Source organism: Nerophis ophidion, linkage group LG21 (genome assembly GCF_033978795.1).
Source record: "Nerophis ophidion isolate RoL-2023_Sa linkage group LG21, RoL_Noph_v1.0, whole genome shotgun sequence".
NCBI lineage: Eukaryota > Metazoa > Chordata > Actinopteri > Syngnathiformes > Syngnathidae > Nerophis > Nerophis ophidion.
In genome coordinates, this window is record NC_084631.1 from 28,510,716 (window position 1) to 28,538,093 (window position 27,378).

A 27,378-nucleotide genomic window follows, 5' to 3' on the forward strand; every position below is an offset into this window, starting at 1 on the left:
AATTCTAACTCTGACCAGTAGGCTAAAAATGGAACACAAGCAGGTCAGTAGCACAAACGTCTCAGCAACTGCAGCCTAACTATGTTCCTGACAAGTCACCAAACCAGCCCGGTTCTTGCACAAAACGAACCCCTTATTAAATATAATTGAATAGTAGTCATGTAACTATTTTAATAAGCGACCCGGCATGAGTCACGTTGTGGTTTTATAGGATTTTCTCTAACTATTATTCGGAGTTTTTTTCTAGGGTGTGTGCAGGAAGGGGCGTCCCCGGTAGAAGACGTGCCATTGGCTGAAAAATGGCTGACAAGCGTGATGTCCAACCAGCGAGTCGATGCTCTACCCCAATGAGGAAATGGTGTGCACATTTGAAGACGTGCCATTGGCTGGACGTTTGACTGACAAGTATGACGTCCGATCAGCGAGTCGATCTCCTGCCCCAATCTGTGTTAGGTATGCAAATTCTGCCAAGTGCCTTCTCTCGGTTATCCGCATTGGGCATAACCGATTCCTCGCTTTATGTAACATTAATGACGTCTGGCTGCTTTTGATACCAAAAGATCCCTAAAAAACGACACCCGCTCCGCTACAAAGGATTAAAAGGCCGCGTGTCCGCTATGTTCCTTGCAAAGGGTTTCCGGTAACTGGTCATAAAGCTGTTAGCTCGTAGCCTTAGCATTAGCGTATGCTATCAACGAGTTCGCCGGTACAGGCGGACCCTCTTCTTTGTCTGACAGGCGAAGGCGTGCTCTTTGTTAGGGCTTTCCTCCTTTGTCCGTTCGGGAAAAAAGGAACTGTTAGGCCGGCGTTACGTAGCTATCCGCATCGCTCAAGTGGTTAGAAAATGCAAGTCGCGAAAAAATACTTCACAGAAGGCCTGATTCAGTTGACCATCTTGCTGAGTTTGATTGGAGTTCGTGTGGACATCGACCGCTACTTAAGCGGAGAGTATTCGTCTCTCATTGAAATCAATTTGGGTCCGAGCTCAGCCTACACCCAAACTCCGTTCCACAGTCCGAGAGACACTCTCTGGGGACACGCCGTTCACCCGAAATGCCCCGAGTTGGAGGATTTCTTCGCCAGTCGCCGGCTGCTCGACGAGGTTAGGACACTCGGTTCCCCGCGTTTCCCCACAGAGTTGAACGCATGGCTGGTGCACCAAGTGTCGGCCATTGACAAGTCTGACGGTGGGCAGCCTTCGACGAGCACAGACGCCGACGCGGACCCTGAAAGCTCGGAGGATGACGCCCAACACCTGCACGACGGCGACCAGGAGCCGCAGCCGTCAGCTCCCCCAACGGGGCCCTGCGTGACCGGTGTCAACAGGGTTATAAAACAGGCAAGTGTATACACTAAGCACTCATTTAAGTTAGTATGATGCTAAATGTTGAATTATTTAATTGTTAGTTGCTACGCTACTTTGTGTTTTTGTTGTGTTATGCAACTCAGTGGTGCCCAAAATTGTGGACCGGGGGCCATTTGTTAATTGATGGAGTGACAGCAGGGAGGACCAATCACACGCCGGCATGAAATGTCAGAGCCAATCAATTGTGGCGGTCTTAAGTAGGCGTGTCCAAACTTTTTGACTTGAGGGGCCGCGTTGGGCTAAAGCATCCATCCATTTCTACCGCGAATTCCCTTTTGGGGGCGCTGGCGCCTATCTCAGCTACTATCGGGCGGAAGGCGTGGTACACCCTGGACAAGTCGCCACCTCATCGCAGGGCCAACACAGATAGACAGACAACATTCACGCTCACATTCACACACTAGGGCCAATTTAGTGTTGCCAATCAACCTATCCCCAGGTGCATGTTTTTGGAAGTGGGAGGAAGCCGGAGTACCCGGAGGGAACCCACGCATTCACGGGGAGAACATGCAAACTCCACACAGAAAGATCCCAAGCCTGGATTTGAACCCAGGACTGCAGGACCTATTGTGAGGCAGACGCACTAACCCCTCTTCCTTCCACCGTGAAGCCGTGGTTCTCAAACGGGGGTACTTGAAGGTATGCCAAGGGGTACGTGAGATGTTTTTTAAATATTTTAAAAATAGCAACAAATCTTTTATAAATATATTTATTGAATAATACTTAGGGCTTCGCGGTGGAAGAGGGGTTAGTGCATGGGTGTCAAACTCTGGCCCGCGTGCTAAATTTGGCCCGCCATGTAATTTATTTTGGCCCTTGAGACAATATTAAATTAACATTAGAGCTGGCCTGCCGGTATTATACAGCGGCGGTGCATTCACCACTAATTCTAATACTTGCCAACCCTCACGATTTCCCCAGGAGACTCCCGAATTTGGTTGCCCCAAATCTACCGGGGGCCACCATTATCCCGAATTTCTCCCGATTTCCACTCGGACAACAATATCGGCGGCGTGCCTTAAAGGTACTGCTTTTAGCGTCCTCTACAACCTGTTGCCATGTCCGCTTTTCGCCCATACAATCAGCATGCCGGCCCAGTCACGTAATATATGCGGATTTTACACACACACACAATTGAATGCAAGGCATACTTGGTCAACAGGCATACGGGTCACACTGAGGGTGGCCTTATAAACAACTTTAACACTGTTACAAATATGCACCACACTGTGAACCCGCACCAAACAAGAATGACAAACACATTTCGGGAGAACATCCACACTGTAACACAACATCAACACAACAGAACAAATACCCAGGAATCCCTTGCAGCACTAACTCTTCTGGGACACTACAACATACACCCCCGCTATCAACAAACTTCCATTTTGCATGTCACTATAAAGTTATATAAGCCTTGCTTGTTCAATATTCAATGCAAAACTTGTTTGGGTCCCTATTAAAAGGTTCAACTTTGGCCCGTGGCTTTGTTCGGTTTAGAATTTTGGCCCACTCTGTATTTGAGTTTGACACCCCTGGGTTAGTGCGTCTGCCTCACAATGCAAAGGTCCTGCAGTCCTGGGTTCAATCCCAGGCTCGGAATCTTTCTGTGTGGAGTTTGCATGTCCTTCCCGTGACTGCGTGGGTTCCCTCCAGGTACTCCGGCTTCCTCGCACTTCCAAAGACATGCACCTGGGGGATAGGTTGATTTGCAACACTAAATTGGCCCTAGTGTGTGAATGTGAGTGTGAATGTTGTCTGTCTATCTGGGTTGGCCCTGCGATGAGGTGGCGACTTGTCCAGGGTGTACCCCGCCTTCCGCCCGAATGTAGCTGAGATAGGCGCCAGCGACCCCAAAAGGGAACAAGCAGTAGAAAATGGATGGATGGAATAATACTTCAACAAAATATGAATGTAAGTTCATAATATAATGCAGGGGTCGGGAACCTTTTTGTGAGCCAAAAAGCCAAAAATTTTAAAATGGATTTCCGTAAGAGCCATATAATATATTTTTTTACACTGAACAAAACTAGACGCTTGCATTTTTAAGTAAGACAACATTTCTAGCGTATAATAGGTCTCTTATTCTTTGTAATAACATTGTTATTCTCGAGCTAACTGTGGAGGGGGTGTGGCCTGCTGGCCTGCAGCGAACTGGGGTGTGCTAGGACCGGCCTCGAAATCAGCGACAGGTGCGTGGATGGCCCACCTGGGCCTTGTTATCTAGTCACCTGTCGCTCTGTTATAAGCAGCAGCCAGGAGGAGAGACAGGGTTGGGGGCTGGAGCCAGAGCGCGAGCGAAAACGAAAGAGAAAAATACAATTGCTGGAAAGCAACTGAGAGACTGATTGAAAAATAAAACAATATTGTAACCCTGAAACAGGCTCTCATGTTGGTCCTTGGTGGTCTGACAAACCTCAGGAGGGCAAGCCCCACACTAACCAAGAATAAATAAATAACTTCTTACCATTAACGCAAATTCTTGAACGGGTGCGGTAGAAAACAGATGGATGGATTAAAAATGCATGAGAATGTTTTATAGTTTGAACATTATTTTTAACACTGTGATTACAAGTGGAATCATTCATTACTTATTGCTTAATATGATGTCAGCTAAGATTTACCCAAGAGCCAGATGCAGTCATCAAAAGAGCCACATCTGGCTCGTGAGCCATAGGTTCCCTACCCCTGATATAATGTATATGTTCCTTGACTGCACTTGAATGTAGAATATAATTATACATTCATATATTATATATTATATAATATATGTTATGTATTATTTATTATTATTATTGTCTATTGTAAGCGAACTGGGGTGCTGAATTTCCCCCAAGGATCAATAAAGTACTTTCTATTCTATTATATTCTATAAACTGTGAAAATAAATGCAACAATGCAATTATTCAGTGTTGACCGATAGATATTTTTGTGGACATGTTCCATAAATATTGATGTTAAAGATTGAATTTTTTGGGAAGAAATGTTTAGAATTAAGTTCATGAATCCAGATGGATCTCTATTACAATCCCCAGAGAGGGCACTTTTAGTTGTTGATTACTTCTGTGTGTAGAAATCTTTATTTATAATTTAATCACTTGTTTATTTTTCAACACGTTTTTAGTTATTTTTATATATTTTTTTCCCAAATAGTTCAAGAAAGACCACTACAAATGAGCAATGTTTTGCACTGTTATACAATTTATACATCAGAAACTGATGACATAGTGCTGTATTTTACTTCTTTATCTCTTTTTTTCAACCAAAAATACTTTGCTCTGCTTAGGGAGTACTTGAATTAAAAAAAAATGTTCACAGGGGGAACATCACTGAAAAAAGGTTGAGAACCACTGGGTTAAAGAAATTGGCTGACTGTGGTGTGTATGTAAATAAATAAATAAATGGGTTGTACTTGTATAGCGCTTTTCTACCTTCAAGGTACTCAAAGCACTTTGACACTACTTCCACATTTATCCATTCACACACACATTCACACACTGTATGTGTGTATATATATATATATATATATATATATATATATATATATATATATATATATATATATATATATACACAGTGGGGCAAAAAAGTATTTAGTCAGCCACCGATTGTGCAAGTTTTCCCACTTCAAATGATGAGAGGTCTGTAATTTTCATCATAAATACACTAAAACTGGGAGAGAAACAATGTGAAAAAAAAAATCCCGGAATTCACATTGTAGGAATTTTAAAGAATTTATTTGTAAATTATGGTGGAAACCAAGTATTTGGTCAATAACAAAAAATCAACTCAATGCTTAGTAATATAACCTTTGTTTGCAATAACAGAGGTCAAACGATTACTGTAGGTCTTTACCAGGTTTGCACACACAGTAGCTGGTATTTTGGCCCATTCCTCTATGCAGATCTTCTCGAGAGCAGTGATGTTTTGGGGCTGTCGCCCAGCAACACAGACTTTCAACTGCCTCCACAAATTTTCTATGGGTTTGAGGTCTGGAGACTGGTTAGGCCACTCCAGGACTTTCAAATCCTTCTTACGGAGCCACTCCTTCGTTGCCCGGGCGGTGTGTTTGGGATCATTGTCTTGCTGCAAGACCCAGACACGTTTCATCTTCAAAGCTCTCACTGATGGAAGGAGGTTTTGGCTCAAAATCTCACGATACATGGCACCATTCAATCTTTCCTTAACACGGATCAGTCATCCTGTCCCCTTAGCAGAAAAACAGCCCGAAAGCATGATGTTTCCACCCCCATGCTTTACAGTAGGTTTGGTGTTCTTGGGATGCAACTCAGTATTCTTCTTCCTCCAAACACGACGAGTTGCGTTTATACCAAAAAGTTATATTTTGGTTTCATCTGACCACATGACATTCTCCCAATCCTCTGCTGTATCATCCATGTGCTCTCTGGCAAACTTCAGACGGGCCTGGACATGCACTGGCTTAAGCAGGGGGACACGTCTGGCACTGCAGGATTTGATTCCCTGTCGGCGTAGTGTGTTACTGAAGGTAACCTTTGTTCCTTTGGTCCCAGCTCTCTGCAGGTCATTCACCAGGTCCCCTTGTGTGGTTCTGGGATTTTTGCTCACCGTTCTCATGATCATTGTGACCCCACGGGATGAGACCTTGCATGGAGCCCCAGATCGAGGGAGATTATCAGTGGTCTTGTATGTCTTCCATTTTCTGATAATTGCTCCCACAGTTGTTTTTCCACACCAAGCTGCTTGCCTATGGTAGATTCACTCTTCCCAGTCTGGTGCAGGTCTACAATTCTCCATCCATCCATTTTCTACCGCTTATTCCCTTTCGGGGTCGCGGGGGGCGCTGGCGCCTATCTCAGCTACAATCGGGCGGAAGGCGGGGTACACCCTGGACAAGTCGCCATCTCATCGCAGGGCCAACACAAATAGACAGACAACATTCACACTCACATTCACACACTAGGGCCAATTTAGTGTTGCCAATCAACCTATCCCCAGGTGCATGCCTTTGGAAGTGGGAGGAAGCCGGAGTACCCGGCGGAAACTCACGCATTCACGGGGAGAACATGCAAACTCCTCACAGAAAGATCCCGAGCCTGGATTTGAACCCAGCACTGCAGGAACTTCGTGTTGTGAGGCAGACGCACTAACCCCTCTCCCACCGTGAAGCCCACCTACATTTCTTTTCTTGGTGTATTTCGACAGCTCTTTGGTCTTGGCCATAGTGGAGTTTGGTGTCTGATTGTTTGAGGCTGTGGACAGGTGTCTTTTATACAGATAACAAGTTCAAACAGGTTCCATTAATACAGGTAATGAGTGGAGGAAAGAAGAGCTTCTTAAAGAAGAAGTTACAGGTCTGTGAGAGCCAGAGATCTTCCTTGTTTGAAGTGACCAAATACTTTTTTTCCACAATAATATACAGATAAATTCTTAAAAATTCCTACAATGTGAATTCCTGGATTTTTTTTTTCACATTCTGTCTCTCACAGTTGAAGTGTACCTAGGATGAAAATTACAGACCTCTGTCATCATTTTAAGTGGGAGACCATGCACAATCGCTGGCTGACTAAATACTTTTTTGCCCCACTGTATATATAAACGTGTGTGTGCTGGTCCAGTTCATGGTCGGTCGGTGTGTAGCCGTAGCGCATTCTCGTTTGGGTTGCTCCCGACCTGCAGAACGCTGCTATCAGTTAGCTCGACTCCCCTCACGGGCGATGAAAGAATTATCCTCAGACAACTCCCCCTCTCGTTCTGCTCCGTGGGTGATTTCTTTACCAGGAAGTGTTATTGTTTAAATAATACACTGGGTATTTAGGACTGGAACATGCTTTATTTCAGCCCGGTTGTTTACATAGCCAGCATAGGAGTGTTACATCCTAAAAGGTCCGTCATATCCGTCCCCGCACATATCGGGAGTCATTTAATGACTCATATTTGACACACGATACTACGGTATTGTGGCGGTCTAAAGCAGTCGTCTCGCGGGTTCCCAGGACCACCAAGGAAGGCAATGGCTTGAAAAGTTTGACTTTGTTTATTTTTCAATAAAAGCTCAGTCCAGGTCGCTTTTCCGCTCCTCTCCGCTCGCTTGCCGCCATCTTCTCCAGGGTGCCCTGCCTGTCTCTCGGATCGTCGGCTCCACCCTTCCACAGTTACCGGTATATTAATTAAACATAGTTGCTTACTGTTCATTTTAGCATATCAGTATTCAATAGCTTGGACCTTAAATCCTACCGAATAGCTCTTAATCTGATTCCCTTTATGCGATTTCAAATTACCGGTATTGAAATCAGCCTCCTCCATTTTGAAAATGATGACAGGGTAAGTGTCACTCGTGATGTCACGAGTGTGACCCGGCGGTAATACTAAGCATGCGCTAAATATTTTGCAAAGCGAGTTTGACCCGGCTGTAATTCAAGGCAGGCGCATACTATATGCCCGGCGGCAATCCAAGGAAATACGGTGTATATTTTTTTCTATATATATATTCTATTACATTATACTTGGATATCAAGAGTGTGAAAGTTCAACTCCTACCTTGTGAAGACAGCCATCTGCAGCTTTTATACATGCTCTTGCATAAATGCCTGCCGGTTAGATATTATTCTAACATCCTTGGCTAGTGGTATCAACTCACTCTATTTCAGTATGTTGCACGCTAGCAGTGATACGTTCAAATTGTTTTGCAAAGTCATGTTTCTGATGATTTATTTCTTTAATTCAATGTATATCATCCATTTTTTCTTAGAACTGTCCTTCACATTCTTGTTTTAGGCGGTTCTTACACAGTTCACTGGCATTCGCTACGCCAACTAATGGCAGGAGTGCGTGTAACTAGGGCTGGGTGATATATCGATATACTCGATATATCGCGGGTTTGTCTCTGTGCGATATAGAAAATGACTATATCGTGATATTCGAGTATACGTTCTCACGCAGTTGCTTTTAGCTGCTAGCATTACACTACAGGCTCTTCCCACTCTGTTGTCTCTCCTTCTCACAGACAGCAAGCGCTCCTTCTTACATAGGTCACATACATATACGGCCTCGCGGAGCAGAGAGGTACGAGCATGCGTAACATTAGCTGTGATGCTGGCGGAGCCATGCGAGTGGTAATACGAGAGAAAAAAGGTGCGAATCTGGTAACAAATGAAGGAAGAATTAATTCCAAAGAAAAACAGCAGGGGGTCCATTGTCTGGCTGTGGTTTGGCTTCAAGTGGGAATATGTCGAATAGACAACTTTAATTTGTCAAGTGTGGGGCACAATCGTTGCTACAAAAAGTAGCATAACTGCTAATATGTAGCATCATTTGAAAAGTCACCCGCTAGAGAATGAAGAGTGCTTACAAGTCAACATCTCCGTTAGGTGCCACACCAACAAAATGCCAAGGCAAACATTTCCAGATCAATACCGTATGAAAAAAATAGTCGACAACAAAAGGAGATAATGTCCTCAGTAACCTACCACATAGCGATTTGATTTCCTATTATGCAGCCTATTTAAATTTGAGTTATTGTAATATGTTGTGTGACATCATGCACAAAAGAGCACTTTATTTGCTTTTAACTATTGTAGTGGCGTTCTGTACAAAAAGTGCACTTTAATTTAGTGTTGTTTTGATATGTCATCTTAGTGACATCATGCACAAAAGTGCTTGTTTTAAAATGTCTCTGACAATAGTGCAGTTTCTGTTTTGGAAATGACAAGAATGTTTGTGCCACTGTTAAATAAATACAGTTTTAGTAAATTGACTTTGTTGTCATTTCCTTCTCTGCGTGAAATTTTAAAATGAGCATATATTAATGCAGTATGAACAAAAACGTTTTATTGTAGACACACACAATCATACTGCTGTGATTATATGTATCAAGTGTTCATTCAGGGCTAAGGCTAAACATCGAGATATATATCGTGTATCGTGATATGACCTAAAAATATCAAAGTATTAAAAAAAAAAAAAAAAGGCCAAATCGCCCAGCCCTACGTGTAACTCGAATTTTTTTGCTTGAAGCATAACAATGAGCCGAGAAACAGCCATTGTCTCAATACACTCTTAAGTTGAGGTATTCCGTTTGGCATGGGACTACCCCCACATGCACTGGGAGGTTCTGAAGCAGATGTTCACTGGGCCAGCATGCTGTGTTATTAGCCTACAAAGTTAGCACGTTACGTAAGGAATGAACACTGTGTTGCAATGCGTTTCATGAGCCTATTCATTTTCCATAACAACGCCTGACTAGTCGAGCTATGTAGCTGGTGATGTTATCCATTACTTGAAAACAAGTTTCTGTAGCGCCTGGCATTCTTGACTACACAAAGACAGCAGATTAGAATGAGTTTAACAAACAAACCCCTCATTAATCTACTCCCACTTCTTGTTCAATCTCATGCACTTTGTACAACAAGAGTCGCCCTCTCTGTCACAATCCGTGTCAGGGTCATGTTGAATCTCCCAGGCTTTGATATGAATCAATTCAAGTAATCCGGGCTCTTATTCTTTGACTAAAAGCAGCTGCCTGGTGCCCAGTGGATGTTCTGTCATGTGGGCCGTTGATGTGAAACCATATCTCCCTTCTCCAGACTCAACCGCCTGCTGTAGGGCCTCTAGGCGGTGGAGAAGTGGAGCTGAGACCTCCACCCTGTTTGCTTGCACAAAGTGTAGATGTTACCCCCTGGCTCCGCTACGGAGTACAGCTGGGACATTTAACGCAAAACAAAAAGTGAAAATACATGCCAGAGCGGCGCTAGAAATAGTTGAGCAGTGTATCATACTTTTGTTCGAGCCTCGACTGGAGCAGAGATGAGGTTTTTTTCTACACACTAGCTGAGATAACAATGTTGTGTGTTGTAAGGAGTTGCTAACTTCAGTTGTGTTGCTTGTAAGCCAGGGGTGTCCAAACTGCAGCCATGGGGACATTTTGTGTAATTTAGCTAATTGTTTAAAGGCCCACAGTACATTTAAATAATACTATTACAAAAAAAAAAAGCGCGAAAATGTGCAATGTATTGAGAAACTGTTGCAATAATGACGTTAATAACTCAAAACTGACTCGCAGGCAGTTTTTTACTTTAAAGCCCTACTGAAACCCACTACTGCCGAACACGCAGTCTGATGGTTTATATATCAATGATGAAATATTAACATTGCAACACATGCCAATACGGCCTTTTTAGTTTACTAAATTGCAATTTTGAATTTCCCCGGAGTTTCTTGTTGAAAAGGTCGCGGAATGATGACGTGTACGCGTGACGTCATGGACTGTTAGGAAATATTAGCGCTGCGCACACACACAGCTAAAAGTCGTCTGCTTTAACCGCATAATTACACAGTATTTTGGACATCTGTGTTGCTGAATCTTTTGCAGTTTGTTCACTTAATGGAGAAGTCAAAGTAGAAAGATGGACTTGGGAAGCCTTAGCCTTTAGCCACACAAACACACGGTGATTCCTTGTTTAAAATTCCCGGAGGTGAAGCTTTACTATGGATCAGAGCGGTCCAGCAAACATGGATCCAGACCAAATGTCAACCAGCAGTTTTCAGTGAGAAAATTGTGGTAAAAAGTCGCCACTTACCAGAGATCAGCTGAGTTTGTGCCGTCCATAATGCTGCCGTCGACTTCCATCAGCCACTGGCTTCAAGCCACCCGTGGATACACCCTTCCGACTATCAGGTACTATTAAACTCACTAAAACACTAGCAACACAATAGAAAGATAAGGGATTTCGCTGAATGTGTCTAAAAACATCTGAATCCGTCCCAATGCAATGGTGTTTATTTTTTTTTAAACTAGATTTTTAATTTTAATTTTTATATATATATTTTTTTCTTTTCTAGGCCGTCGCTATCAATATCCTCAAACACGAATCTTTCATCCTCGCTCAAATTAATGGGGAAATTGTCATTTTCTCGGTCCGAATAGCTCTTTGTCGGAGGCTTCCAGTAAAAACAATGTGAGGATGTGAGGAGCCCTCAATGGGTGACGTCATCGTCTGCGACTTCCGGTGAAGGCAGGGCTTTTCTGTTAGCGACCAAAAGTTGCAAACTTTATTGTCGATGTTCTCTACTAAATCCTTTCAGCAAAAATATGGCAATATCGCGAAATGATAAAGTATGACACATAAAATGAACCTGATATCCCCGTTTAAATACAAATCTCATTTCAGTAGGCCTTTATTAATTAAACATAGCTGATTACTGTGCCTTTTATTTTTTTCAGTATCGTGTACTTGTAAGTATATGCTTTTATTTGTATTTGTAATGAGTTTGTGGACCCCAGGAAGACTAGTGGGTTGTTATGGCTACCAGCTAATGGAGATCCTTAATAAAAATCAAAAATGAAGTGAAGTGAATTATATTTATATAGCACTTTTCTCTATTGACTCAAAGCGCTTTACACAGTGAAACCCAATATCGAAGTTACATTTAAACCAGTGGGGTTGGCAGGTGGGTAAAGTGTCTTGCCCAAGGACACAACGGCAGCGACTACGATGGCAGAAGCGGGGATTGAACCTGGAACCCTCAAGTTGCTGGTACGGCCACTCTACCAACCGAGCTACGCCGCCCCAAAGTCAAATTAAATCACCTCCCAGGGGGTGAACAAGACGATGGGCCAAATGCAGAGGACACATTTCACCACACCTCGTGTGTGTGAGACAATCATTGGTACTTTAACTTTAACTTTTAAAGGGGACCACAAAAAAATCATCATTGGCTTTATTCAAACAAAAACTCTTACGGTACATTAAACATACGTTTCTTATTGCAGAAAATGTTTTTTTTAAATAAAATATTGAACATACGAGACAACTTGCCTTTTAGTAGTAAGTAAACAAACAAAGGCTCTTAATTTGTCTGCTGATGTATGCAGTAACATATTGTCATTTCTTATATTATTTTGTCAAAATTTTCAAGGACAAGCTGTAAAAATATTGGATTATTATTCTACTTGTCAATTCACTGTTAATATCTGCTTATTTTCCTTTTCAACATGTTCTATCTACACTTCTGTTACAATGTGACAATCACTTATTCCTCTGTTTGAATACTTTACATTAGTTTTAGATGATACAACAAATTTAGGTATTGATTCGATACCTAGTAGTTACGGGATCATACATTGGTCATATTCGTCCAAGGACATATTTCCTGAGTTTCTAAACATAATATAAATTTAAAAAAAAGGAATTGATGTAATCATAGTAGTATCGACTTTATATGCTATTGTGCTTGGTATCATTACATTGGATGTCAGGTGTATATCCACCAACGTTGTTTACATTCAAGAACGGCGTCATTAGCGGTGACGCCGGTGAGCTACGGTGTGTAGTGAAGCATGTTTAGCTATTCTTTGTCCAACAGTGAATAGGATACACGCAAGAAACTTTGTCGCCATGGAGGTGAGGATTAGTGATTTAGAAGTAGCTAAAAAACTGCCAACTGCAGATTGATGTTAGCTGCTAGCTAGCTATCCATGTTTTAAAGCACCTCTTCCTGAGGGCGTTTCAGTGTCATAACTTCAACTTTATCTTAAGTTTTTAAGCCGAAATGCGTCCATTCTCCCTTTTCTGTCCACACAATGTCTGCTTGTAACTACTCTGTGATTGTGTATATATACTGTACATATGTGTCTGTGTGTGTGTGTATACTGTATCTATGTGCTGTGTATAAAATATATATATTATTATATATGTATATTATATATTATTTACATATAATATACTGTATGTATGTTTTGTAAATATATATATATATATATATATATATATATAAAATTAGGGGTGTGGGAAAAAATCGATTCTCATTTTTTTTTAAATCGATTTTTTTTTTTAATCAATCCAACAAACCAGTCTACAGCAATACCATAACAATGCAATCCAATTCCAAAACCAAATCTGACCCAGCAACACTCACAACTGCAATAAACAGAGCAATTGAAAGGAGACACAAACACGACACAAAACAAACCAAAAGTAGTGAAACAAAAATTAATATTATCAACAGTATCAATATTGGTTATAATTTCAGCATAGAAGTGATTAAAAATCCCTCATTGAAAATAATAAAAAAAAGAACAATAATGTCACAGTGGCTTACACTTGCGTCACATCTCATAAGCTTGACAACACACTGTGTCCAATGTTTTCACAAAGATAAAATAAGTTGTATTTTTGGTTCGTTTAAAAGTTAAAACAAATTTACATTATTGCAATGTGTTGATAAAACATTGTCTTTTATAATTATAAAAGCTTTTTAAAAAACATCTACTACTCTGCTAGCATGTCAGCAGACTGGGGTAGATCCTGCTGAAATTCTATGTATTGAATGAATACAGAATCGTTTTGAATTGGAAAAATATCGTTTTTGAATTGAGAATTGCGTTGAATAGAAAAAATCGATATATAATCGAATCGCGACCCCCAGAATCGATATTGAATCGAATCGTGGGACACCCAAAGATTCGCAGCCCTAATATGTATATATGTATATATATATATATATATATATATATATATATATATATATATATATATATATATATATATATATATATATATATATATATATATATGACTTATTTTTAAATCTTTTATTGACTGAGACTGAAATCTTTAATGTTCACCACATTTTAGGGGAGCCCTGATGGTTACAGTAAGTGTTGTAAAAATGAGTTTGAGTTTATTTCAAACATGCAAGCATATACAACATGATACATCACAATTTCCAGTTTCTCTTTTCAACATGTTCGAAAAGGAGTAGGAAGAAGCTTATTTAATCCTACCCCTTTTCTTTACATAACAGTTGCTAAAACTTTTGTTCACTTCCTGTTGTCAATGTATTCGCAATGTATGCTCCATAAGTAATAAGTAATCACAATAAAAAAATAAAAAAATAAATCATTGGTGAAGTAAGTTTTTTTTCCATACGATGAGATAAGTCAGATTATTTGAAACATTTCAAAATGTCTCCAGCGCGCCTTAATTTTTGTGGTGTGCGGTCCTCAGTGGGTAAAGTTTGTTGTAAAGGCAATAGCCACTAGTGTAATTGTATTGGTAAATGGGTTGTACTTTTATAGCGCTTTTCTGCCCCTTTTTTAAGGAGCCCAAAGCGCTCTGACAGTATTTCCACATTCGCCCATTCACACACAAACTCACACACTGATGGCGGGAGCTGCCATGCAAGGCGCTCACCAGGGCCCATCAGGAGCAAGGGTGAAGTGTCTTGCCCAAGGACACAACGGACATGACTAGGATGGTAGAAACATTTACTGCACACAGACCCTACCTTTGCTGGGCTCTGTGCAATAGACTGTGACTAGGATGGTAGAAGGTGGGGATTGAACCATTAACCCTCAGATTGCTGGCACAGCCACTCTACTAACTTCGCCACGCCGTCCCCAATGATTTTAAGACCGTCTTTCACACGCACACCTGCTTTTATATTTCTACTTTACCTTTAAACGTCCGTCTGCAGCTGACAGGGCAGTGATAAAGATTTAACAATAAGAGTTAAGCTTCCTTTTAGTGTTCCAACAGCTGCTAATAAGTCCACATGTACTTCCATTTGCAAAAAAAGAAAAGCCTGAAGCAGACGTCTCCTGATTTTTGTCAAGCTACTAATGTATTGACTGTCTGTTGCCCCCAAGTTGTACTCCTTTTAATCGCCCCTTTTTCCTCGTCTTCATGCCCTGCTATCTGTCTCCCTCTGCCCTGCCAGGAGGATGTTGACGTGAAGGAGGAGGAGGAATCTGCTCCCGTCACTCAACTGGCGCTCAGTTCCACTCTGGAACAAGAGGTATGGACCCTCACCTTCTATTGCTGCTGCAACACCTTCATGACCAGAACAAGGCTTGTCACCATAGGAGAATATCAGTCGTTGTTACCGATACTTGGGAAATTCCTCGATTCCTCAATACTTATTCCATTAAAAATAAAAAATTTACTTTTGAATTTATGACTATGGAAAACGGTTTCAAACTGTCAACTATGGCTGGGCGATATGACCTTTTAATAATATCGCAATATTTTTAGGCCATGTCACGATACACAACATATATCTCAATATTTTGCCTTAGCCTTTGAAGTAACACTTGATGCATATAATCACAGGAGTATGATGATTCCATGTGTCTAAATTAAAACATTCTTCTTCATACTGCATTAATATATGCTCATTTTAAACTTTCATGCAGAGATGGAAATCACAACTAAGTCAATTTACCTAAACTGTATTTATTAAACAGTTATTAAGCAGTGGCACAAACATTCATGTCATTTCAAAAACAGAAAGTGCAAAATTGTCAGAGACATTATAAAACAGGCTATTAGTGTATGATGTCACCAAGATGACATAATAAAGTGCACTTTTTTGTACAGAACGCCACTACAATAGTTCAAAACAAATAAAGTGCACTTTTGTGCATGATGTCACACAAGATATTTCAATAACTATCAAATAAAAATTAGCTGCATAACAGAAAATCAAATAGTGTATGTCCTTCGCTTTGTGGTAGGTTACTGCGGACGTCATCTCATTCTGTTGTTGACTATTTATTTCATCCAGTGTGGATCTGGAAATGGTTGCTTGGGCATTTTGTTGGTGTGGCACCGACCGAAGATGTCGACATGAAGAGTTTTCAAGCACTCATTCTCTAGCGAGTGACTTATCAAGTCATGCTGCAAATTAGCAGTGCTGCTACTTTTTGTAGCAACACTTTTGCCGCATACTTGACATATTACGACTGTCTGTTCATCTTCCCGCTTGAAGCCAAACCACCGCCAGACGATGTCAGGGTTTCCCACACATTCATTTATTTGTTCCGGCCCGCCACGAAAGAATTACAGCCGCCACAAAAAACAAAACAAAAAATATTTTTATTTATTTATTTATTTTTTCCGGCTTTTGACTCGCTCGACCGCTCATAAAAGCAATGGGACTCTGTCTGTGAATGGAGCTTGTAAATATTTATATAAATATGTACATAAAATGTTGTAATTATATTCCAACTCCACGTTCTTCTTGGTCATCGCCGCCGCCACCGCTGCCACCCCAGAATCCCCGCCCTGCCGCCAGACCACACCACCGCAAATAGATGCCTGACCTATGGGAAACACTGGATGTACTCCGTGCTGTTTTTCCTGTGAATTAATTCTTCTTCCTCCATTTTTTACCAGATTTGCACCTTCTTTTGACATTGTGAAAGCGACAGTATGTGACGTATGTAAGAAGGTGCGCTTGTTTTTCGTCTCTGTGAGGAGAGACAAGAAAGACTGACAAAAGCCTGTAGTGTAATGCCTGCAGCTAAAAGCAACTTCGAGTATACGTTCTCATGCAGTTGCTTTTAGCTGCGGGCGTTACACTACATGCTTTTCTCGCTCTTTCCTGTCTCTCCTTCTCACAGACAAGCGCACCTTCTTACATACGTCACATACAACGTCATACGCCCTTGCCTAGCAGAGAGGTAGCAGCATGGGTAACGTTTGTTGTACGTAAGCGATGATAATACCGACCTTTGATCCCTCAAGCGGAGCCGTGCGAGTGGTAATACGAGAGAAAAAAGGTGCGAACGAAGGAAGAATTAATTCCCAAGAAAAACAGCAGGGGTTCCATCGTCTGGCGGTGGTTTGGTGCTAAAATGTTCCAAAGAAAAGTAGCATTACTGCTAATATGTGGGGCGGTATAGCTCGGTTGGTAGAGTGGCCGTGCCAACAACTTGAGGGTTGCATGATCGATTCCCGCTTCCGCCATCCTAGTCACTGCCGTTGCATCCTTGGGCAAGACACTTTACCCACCTGCTCCCAGTGCCACCCACAGTGGTTTAAATGTAACTTAGATATTGGGTTTCACTATGTAAAGCTATATAAATATAATTCACTTCACTTCACATATGTAGCATCATTTTGAAAAGTCACCTGCTAGAGAATGAAGAGTGCTTACTTCGCATGTCAACATCTCCATTCGGTGCCACACGCCCGCACCATCAAAATGGCGAGGCAAGTATTTCCAGATCAACACCGTATGGAAAAAAAAAATCAACAACAAAATTCAATAACGTCCGTAGTAACCTATCACATAGCGAAGGGACGAACACTATTTAATTTCCTATTATGCAGCTCATTTTTATTTGACACTTAAAATGTCTCTGACAATCTTGCACTTTACGTTTTGGAAAGGACATGAATGTTTGTACCATTGCTTAATAACTGTTTAATAAATACAGTTTTGGTCAATTGACTTAGTTGTGATTTCCCCCTCTGCATGAAATTTTAAAATGAGCATATATTAATGCAGTATGAAGAAGAATGTTTTAATGTTGACACAGAATCATCATACTGCTGTGATTATATGCATCAAGTGTTCATTCAAGGCCAAGGCAAAATATTGAGCTATATATCGTGTATCGCGATATGGCCTAAAAAAAATTGAGATATTAAAAAAAGCCATATCGCCCAGCCCTAACTCGCATATCACGATATAGTCATTTTCTATATCGAAGGGAGACAAACTCACGATATATCGAGTATATTTGATGTATCGCCCAGCCCTACTGTCAACTATTTAAAATTACTGTATTAACTGTTACAATACAAAAGGACAGCATTGTTCTATAACCTCCCAGTATCAAAACAAACACTGCACTTTGAAGTGTGATCAACAATAGTAAAACATGACTTCTCAAAAGACCAGCAGAGATGTGGAGCTTTCAATGATATAAAACAAAGAATGTTGCTCTTAATATTCTTTTAATATGGTGATAGTGAACCACCTTTTTGTCATTTGTAATGAAATAGTATAATGAAAAGGCTAAACTTGTATTTTAAGGCAAGTCTTTTTGTTTGTATTCGTTGTTCCTACTAATATTTCAGCCTTTTCTTTTTACGTTATGCCGTTTTGCTGTTTACCTGTAATGCAAGGGAACAGGACATTCAATACGATATCATCTCCACACTTTGGACTGGTACCACACCAATGCAGTGCAACGATTTGGGATAGGCGTTATTTATTCAAAATTCTGGAACAACCTTCTCACACAGACTGTTGTGTAACCAAGATAGCCTGTAATTATCATTACAAGTTGCCACCCTATTTTTATATTATTGAACATGACATCACTGAACCTTTTTTTAGTCGCCGCCCTGTTGTTTTTACTTCTTTTTTTAGCAGCATGACACATCATGCGATTTGCATTTGAAGGAGCAGATTTATGTGACGCTTCATTTCGTCATAAAACAAGTTCGCTCACATTAAGACTTAGTTTTAGTTGTGTTCTACCGCAAAAAGTGTATATTATCTCACAAACATTATTTTACAGAAACTATTCTATTACAGTAGTGTATCTTCTCTAAGGACAATTCTATTAGAAATGAGACTTTTGAGTAGTCCCTGTAATGCTTTTATAGCAGTTTAGATTAAGGAATCACTGTTACTGCAGCTGTTACTGCCTGATTTACAAATAAGCACCTGAATATGTCTTTTGTACAATCAGCATAGTGGTGTCATGGTCTGAGGTTGCATGAGTGCTGCAGGTACTGGTGTGCTGCTGTTCGTTCTGGGACACATGAATTTAATGCATGTAATGAAAGAGTTTTCCTGAGAAACTGGGTGCTCTGGTATTTTTCCACAGTAATGCCATTATGTACATAAATAGTAATTGACAAAAGTTTCTTTTTTTTTTCTAAACTCTCCTGATCTTGTTAACTCCAAGTCACAACAATCCGGTTCAAGCCCTAAATGTGTCTGACTCGGACACTTATTATATTGAGAGTGTAAAAGTACTCACTATGAATTCATAGTGTTAGGATTAATTCATGGATATTCAACTTTGGCAGCGTCAAACAAAGTTGTAAGTTTCACTTTCACTTTGTTCATGACAGATTTTCTCTGTGTCCCTAGCGAAAATTGGACAGCACCTCCTCAACACAACGCAGCTTTCTTGCTAGCTGCTAACGTCCCCACACGGTGCAAAGTAATTTCAAAGCCGGCAATCGTTGCCTCCGTGGCAGCAAATAAACTTTTTTTTAAAAGTATTATGATCACTGGAGGACAAGGAGCAGCGAAACATGCTATACTAGACACTGTAGGAAGGTATGCCAACCGCTAAATGTAAGCTAGATCTTTTGAATGTCAACAAAGGTGGGTGGATTGATACAAATATTAACAATACCAAGTATAATATACATGCACTACAGTGGTTAGATATTTTTGTAAAAAAATACTATGCGGTTTTGTTTTTGGTTACAAACTCTGAAAATAAGTCCCTAGACACAGGAGGGTTTTAAGGGTAAAATAACAAAGGATTTCAATCAGAGCCAGTAGTAGGAGATCATTTAAATATTGATTTGATATTGTTATACCTAGTGCTTGGGGATATGGCCTTTTATTATCTTGATATTTTTAGGCCATGTCACGGTACACGATATATATCTCCATATTTTGCCTTAGCCTTGAATTAACACTTGATGTATATAATCACAGCAGAATGATGATTCTCTGTGTCTACATTAAAACATTCTTGTTCATACTTCATTAATACATGCTTATTTTAAACTTTCATGCAGATAGGGAAATCACCACTAAGTCCATTTACCAAAACTGTATTCATTAAGCAGTGGCACAAACATTCATGTCATTTCCTAAACAGAAAGTGCAAGATTGTCAGAGACATTTTAAAACAAGCTGTGAGTGCACTTTTGTGCATGATGTCACTAAGATGACATATCAAAACAACACTAAATTAAAGTGCACGTTTTGAACAGAACACCACTACAATAGTTTAAAACAAATAAAGTGCACTTTTGTGCTTGATGTCACACAAGATATTTCAATAACTGTCAAATAAAAATTAGCTGCATAATAGGAAATCAAACAGTATATGTCCTTTGCGTCGTGGTAAGTTCCTGGGGACGTTATCTCCTTCTGTGGTAGACTATTTTTTTCATACGGTGTTGATCTGGAAATAGTTGCTTCGGCCTTTTGTTGGTTGCAGAGTTTCAAGCACTCTTCGTTCTCTAGCGGGTGACTTTTCAAATGATGCGACATTAGCAGTGCTGCTACTTTTTGTAACGAAGTTTTTGCAGCGTAGTTCTTCAAGATATTCCCGCTTGAAGCCAAAGCACCGCCAGACGATGGACCCCCTGCTGTTTTTGTTGGGAATTAATTCTTCCTTCATTTGTTACCAGATTTGCAACTTCTCTCTCTCGTATTACCACTCACACCACTCCGCTAGCATCACAGCTAACATTACCAAGTCGCTATCTGTCTGCTCCGCGGGAGCCTATGGCTTTGCACACGTGACGTGTGTAAGAAGGTGCGCTTGTTTTATTAAAGTTTCTGTGAGAAGGAGAGAAAAGAGAGTGGGAAACGCATGTAGTGTAATGCCCGCAGCTAAAAGCAACTGCGTGAGAACGTATACATGAATATCACGATATAGTCATTTTCTGTGTCGCACAGAGACAAGCCCGCGATATATTGAGTATATCAATATATCACCCAGCCGTAGTTACACCGCCATCCTGTGTTTTTGTCTGATTATAATTGTGATCAAAAATGTAATAATTGAATGGTCTTAAAAATATGAAGTGTCAGTATCAGCTCTGGTATTACCGATACTGCCCCAGTAACGACTAGTAATTGGATCCATACCCACATTTGTAGTATCGCCTAAAACTCATGTAAAGTATCAAACAGAAGAAGAAATGCACAGAAGTGTAGATAAACATGTTACCATGGAACATAACAGTAAATTAGCAAATAGATCAATCATATTTTTGGCAAAATAATCAATCAATCAATCAATCAATCAATGTTTATTTATATAGCCCCAAATCACAAATGTCTCAAAGGACTGCACAAATCATTACGACTACAACATCCTCGGAAGAACCCACAAAAGGGCAAGGAAAACTCACACCCAGTGGGCAGAGAGAATTCACATCCAGTGGGACGCCAGTGACAATGCTGACTATGAGAAACCTTGGAGAGGACCTCAGATGTGGGCAACCCCCCCTCTCTAGGGGACCGAAAGCAATGGATGTCGAGCGGGTCTAACATGATACTGTGAAAGTTAAATCCATAGTGGCTCCAACACAGCCGAGAGAGTTCAGTTCAAGCGGATCCAAGACTGTAGCGAGAGTCCCGTCCACAGGAAACCATCTCAAGCGGATCAGCAGCGTAGAGATGTCCCCAACCGATACAGGCGAGCGGTCCATCCTGGGTCCCGACGAGCGGTCCATCCTGGGTCTCGACTCTGGACAGCCAGTACTTCGTCCATGGTCATCGGACCGGACCCCCTCCACAAGGGAGGGGGGGACATAGGAGAAAGAAAAGAAGCGGCAGATCAACTGGTCTAAAAAGGAGGTCTATTTAAAGGCTAGAGTATACAGATGAGTTTTAAGGTGAGACTTAAATGCTTCTACTGAGGTAACATCTCGAACTGTTACCAGGAGGGCATTCCAGAGTACTGGAGCCCGAACGGAAATTGCTCTATAGCCCGCATACTTTTTTTGGGCTCTAGGAATCACTAATAAGCCGGAGTCTTTTGAACGCAGATTTCTTGCCGGGAGATACGGTACAATACAATCGGCAAGATAGGCTGGAGCTAGACCGTGTAGTATTTTATACGTAAGTAGTAAAACCCTAAAGTCACATCTTAAGTGCACAGGAAGCCAGTGCAGGTGAGCCAGTACAGGCGTAATATGATCAAACTTTCTTGTTCTTGTCAAAAGTCTAGCAGCCGCATTTTGTACCAGCTGTAATCTTTTAATGCTAGACATGGGGAGACCCGAAAATAATACGTTACAGTAATCGAGACGAGACGTAACAAACGCATGGATAATGATCTCGGCGTCTTTAGTGGACAAAATGGAGCGAATTTTAGCGATATTACGGAGATGAAAGAAGGCCGTTTTAGTAACGCTTTTAATGTGTGACTCAAAGGAGAGAGTTGGGTCGAAGATAATACCCAGATTTTTTACAGAGTCACCTTGTTTTATTATTTGGTTGTCAAATGTTAAAGTTGTATTATTAAATAGAGGTCAGTGTCTAGCAGGACCGATAATCAGCATTTCCGTTTTTTTGGCATTAAGTTGCAAAAAGTTAGCGGACATCCATTGTTTAATTTCATTAAGACACGCTTCCAACTGACTACAGTCCGGCGTGTTGGTCAGCTTTAGGGGCATGTAGAGTTGGGTGTCATCAGCATAACAGTGAAAGCTAATACCGTATTTGCGTATGACGTCACCCAGCGGCAGCATGTAGATGCTGAAGAGTACAGGGCCAAGGACCGAACCCTGGGGAACTCCACCTTAACATAGTCCGATAATACAACTGAATATGATGCACTACGTTACTGCATACGTCAGCAGCCAATTTAGGAGCTTTATTTGCCCATTTCAAATGTTTCTATTATTTATATAGGTTATAATATACCATGATACGTATCATTCTTGCAAAAGGCTGCAATATGTATATAGCCATATAGATGGTAATTAGTTTGGAATAATCACAAATAAGGAAGCAACACCACACAAAATTTGCAACAAGATTTCCTTCTAGTCTTTAAAGTCATGCATGCTAAGAAGCGTTAGTGTCAGTTAGAAATGAACTCAACTCTTAAGCGATCTAATATTAATCCACTCAAAGTGAACATTTTAATAATCACTAGGTCTTTTTATTTATATAATACACACACGACACACACGTATACATCGGTCGCTGTCAACACTCAAAATGGCTTGCGGTCCGTCACTCAAATACGTCTGTGTGCAACATAAACGGCTAACAGAAAGCTAGCACATCTTAATGTAAACAAATGCCATGGGTGGATCTACACCTGACAGCCATTTTAATGATACCAAGTTCAAGAGCGTATCTAGTCAATACTACTATGATTATATCAATATTTTTTTCCGTCAAAAATCTTTTTCCCTTTTTTAAAAATTCATATTTTGTTTATAAACCTAGGAAATATGTCCCTGGACACATGAGGACTTTGACTATGACCAATGTTTAATCCAGTAACTACTTGGTATCAGATCGATACCTAAAATTGCGGTATCATCCAAAACTTATGTTAAGTATCACACAACAGAAGAATAAGTAATTACATTTTAACAGAAGTGTATATATAGCATATTGAAACAGAATTATACATCTCTAAGTAGGGGTGTAACGGTACGTGTATTCGTATTGAACCGTTTCGGTACAGAGGTTCCGGTTCGGTGCGGAGTACCGAACGAATTCCACACGAACATATGAAGTAGCCACCTATGCTAAAGTCTTAATAAGCTGCTCCGCTTCGTTCTGCCTCTGTCTCCTTCACAGCACCCTGTATTGTCCCACCCACATAACAATCTGATTGGTTACAACCGTAGCGGTAACAAGCCAATCAGCAGTGCGTATTCAGAGCGCATGTAGTCAGATATGTGTTTAGCAGGGAAGCAACAGACTCTCCCCAGTTTATACTAAACACTTCCAAGTCAACTACTTTCTAAAAATCACTATGAGCCCGTCAACCTTCTAGAAACAAACTGCAGCTCAGCTCACTCGCAGTCCTGGCTTTAGGTAAAGGCTAGTTAGCTTTTAGCGTAACGTTAGTTCATTTTGCGGTGTGTGTGTGTGTGTGTGTGTGTGTGTGTGTGTGTGTGTGTGTGTGTGTGTGTGTGTGTGTGTGTGTTACGGACAGTGTTGATTGAGATGTGTTGAAGCAGCAAAAAAGGACATGTTAAATGAAGAGTTTCTGTCTCTGATAGTTGATATAATAATGTAAGTGCATTATAAAGCCTACATGAACTCTATGGTGTTCAGGGATGAATAGTCTCTCCTATTGCTATTTTACTATTTTTCTGCTATAGTTACATCAATCATTAGTAATGTAGCAGCCTAGTTTTGAATGGCAGGGTCCCTGCTATCACATGTTGATAGAAATATAACATTTACATAATAAAAATCAACTACAGGTTTCCCCAATGCTGTAATAAATTAAGCATGATGAGTTGTCTTGAAACTGTTTAATGTTGCACTTTTTATATGTAGAAGAAAAGTTGTCATTTTATTTAATCTAAGCAACAACTTGAGGCGGTTTAATGTGGATTAACGTGGGCAGAATTATTATAGTGTTCCTAATGTTAAAATGATCAAGCCATTGTTTACAAATTTGGTAAATAAATAACCCCAAAAAATTGATTTTGTTGTTTTTTTGCTGTACCGAAAAATAACCGAACCGTGACCTCTAAACCGAGGTACGTACCGAACCGAAATTTTTGTGTACTGTTACACCCCTATCTCTAAGTATTTGCAACTTTTTCCACCTCAAAAGGCTAAACCACAGTTTGTGAGGTTGGGGTCCTCAGCTCTGGCACACTTCACAAAGAAGACGTGTGGAATTGCCAACTATTTGAAAACGGCCTCGCTGTTTGTTTTTATCTCTGGGCTGCTCGCAATAGCGTCTTTCATCTGGTGCGACGCAATCCAGTGTGTCCGCGGTGCTTTTCTGTGTCTGATTGACCACATGCGCCGCGTTGACTGCGGAACTCAATTGAAGACCGTTTTCTTGCCATTCCCCCTGAGTTGGCGAATCGTGCCCAGGCTGCCACTCTGTTTGCTAGCGTTGAGTGTGTAGTGTGCATCTCAATCACTCCGTTACAGCCAGAAAGAACTATTTCAAGTAGCAGTACAGTGAAAAAACAACTTGCCTCCATATTGAAGCTGTTATCATCTATATATCTGATTTTTGACACCAAAAGACTTCCAAAGTTTGGGAATAAATAGATCAAAATATTATCAGTGTCATGAAGATTCCCGAGCCATTTTGAGAGGTAATGAGCAAGCCAGTCAAATGATCTGTGATGTAGAGAAGGAACCACAGATCCCTTCCCCATCAACAACAATTATCATCCAGAACCTTATATTTTTGAGCCCGAACACAAAGAGGATGAGCAATAATTTAGAAGCCGGCTGCTAAACAGATGCAGCTTTATTGTGACACTTTACATTAGCAACATTGCTAGGTGCCAAACATACAAACTCACCATAATAAAAGAAACACTTACTGTAATATTTCCACTTTCGCTGGGATGTCGATCGACGGGTTGCCCACATAATTCTGTTTGGATGAAGATTCAGTCACAATTCACACAAAGGGTTAAAAAAAAGTTGCTGCAACAAGCGTTTTGTGTATTTTCGCCATCCCTGGGGATGTGAAAGTGGACCTCATTTGTCTTCTCACAGGTGACCGATGCCTGAATTATAATCTAGAATTCCTGACTATATTATACACCCCCGCGCCACCAACCCCGCCCACCTCAACCGACGCACGGAGGGGCTGGGTGGGGGCGGAGTGTGGTGCTTGCGGGGTGTATGAGGAAAGTCATAGTTACAAAGGATTCTGGGTATTTGTTGTGTTGCGTTTATGTTGTGTTACTGTGAGGATGTTCTCCCAAAATGTGTTTGTCATTCTTGATTGGTGTGGGTTCACAGTGTGGTGCATATTAGTAAGAGTGTTAAAGTTGTTTATATCACAACCTTCAGTGTAACCTGTATCACCCAGTATGCCTTGCAGTCTTGTACGTGTATCTGCGGAAGCCACATACAACCTGTTGCTGGACTGGCAAGCAGTTTGTACATGTTTTAGAAGGCGTCAAAGGCAATGGCTTCATAGCACACCCTTATTATTGTTATCTGGGTGGCCATCAGCTGATATTCGCGAGAATTCTTGTGGCTCCCATTGTCTTCGTTATTTTGTGAAACGGGTCAAAATGTCTCTTTGAGTGGTAAAGGTTGCCGAACCCTGCAATATTCCGATATTGTCCAACTCTTAATTACCGATTCCAATATCAACCAATGTATACAATCGTGGAATTAACTAACACATTATTATGCCTAATTTTGTTGTGATGTCCCGCTGGATGCATTAAATAATGTAGTAACAAGGTTTTCCAAAATAAATCAACTCAAGTTATGGAAAAACGTGCCGACATGGCACTGCCATATTTATTATTGAAGTCACAAAGACCTTTATTTTTTTTAAACAAGCCTCAAAAGAGCATTTTGGAATTTGGGACATGCTCTCCCTGAGATAATCCTGATACCCACTACAACTATGGGAATTACTATACTTTGACTTTTACGAAGTGCAATATTTTTTTTAAACATCCCTCAAAAACAATGAAGGCACATAGCTTCAGCCCAGAGTATACTAGAGTGATAAAGTAAACAATAGCATAGTCCTCATTTAGTGCAAGACTGCCTGGCATACTGTATAACAGGAAGTTATAAACTAGGCTCAATCTGCCCTGCTCTGACGTATCTGTATGAGTAACAAAAATGTGCTGCAATGTAATGGTGGGTGCTTGAAGTGGCCTAGCAGTCACCATCTTGGGGTGGTTTTTGTTGTATTTTTGTTTCTTCTCGGCTGAGTCTTAAAGCAACAACTGTGTGGTACTACTACTTTTTTCCGGCGTTTGTTTTTCATCCATCTTCCGCTTGTATTCATCGTGTATCTCTTTATGATTCTTGAAGAGGTGGGAGATCAAATTGCTCGTATTAAAGGAAGGTTCCTCCTCGCATAACCAACTTTTTGCAGTCATTGCAAATTGCCAGTTTTTTTATCCGTCAGAGACACTTTAAAATAATCCCAAACCATAGTCATGGTGTCTTTAGTCAGTCACCGAGCGAGCTCGCTTGTCAGCCACGGCTACAGCACCGGCAACAACACACTCTTGTCGTTGATGAGGTCATCAAGCGTCGTCAGTAAACCTCTCATGCTGCAGTCGTGCTGCAACTCCTATTTTGTAAGTGGGAGCGGGGAGGGGCTGCTGACTGGGAGACACAACTGCTCTGTAATTCTCCCTACGTCCGTGTACCGCTGCGTACAACGGAGTTTTAAAAAGTCATTGATTTAACTTTTTGAAACCGATACCGATAATTTCCGATTTTACATTTTAAAGCATATATTGGCCGATTATTATCGGACATCTCTGTGTGTGTTTGTGTCTTACATAAGGATTGTGAATGATAAACAGCACATCTCTAAT

At 40.8% G+C, this 27,378-nt stretch overlaps 1 protein-coding gene across 1 annotated transcript in view; it reads left to right on the forward strand.

Annotated features, from left to right (window-relative positions):
- The first annotated feature begins 437 nt into the window (after window positions 1-437).
- nfe2l3 (nfe2 like bZIP transcription factor 3) overlaps window positions 438-27,378 on the forward strand; it is a 41,037-nt gene continuing 14,096 nt past the window's right edge. The window contains exons 1-2 of the mRNA XM_061882437.1: window positions 438-1,339; window positions 15,065-15,142. Coding sequence (XP_061738421.1) covers window positions 845-1,339; window positions 15,065-15,142 — 573 coding nt within the window. The 5' untranslated portion in view covers window positions 438-844. The remainder of the gene's footprint in view (window positions 1,340-15,064; window positions 15,143-27,378) is intronic.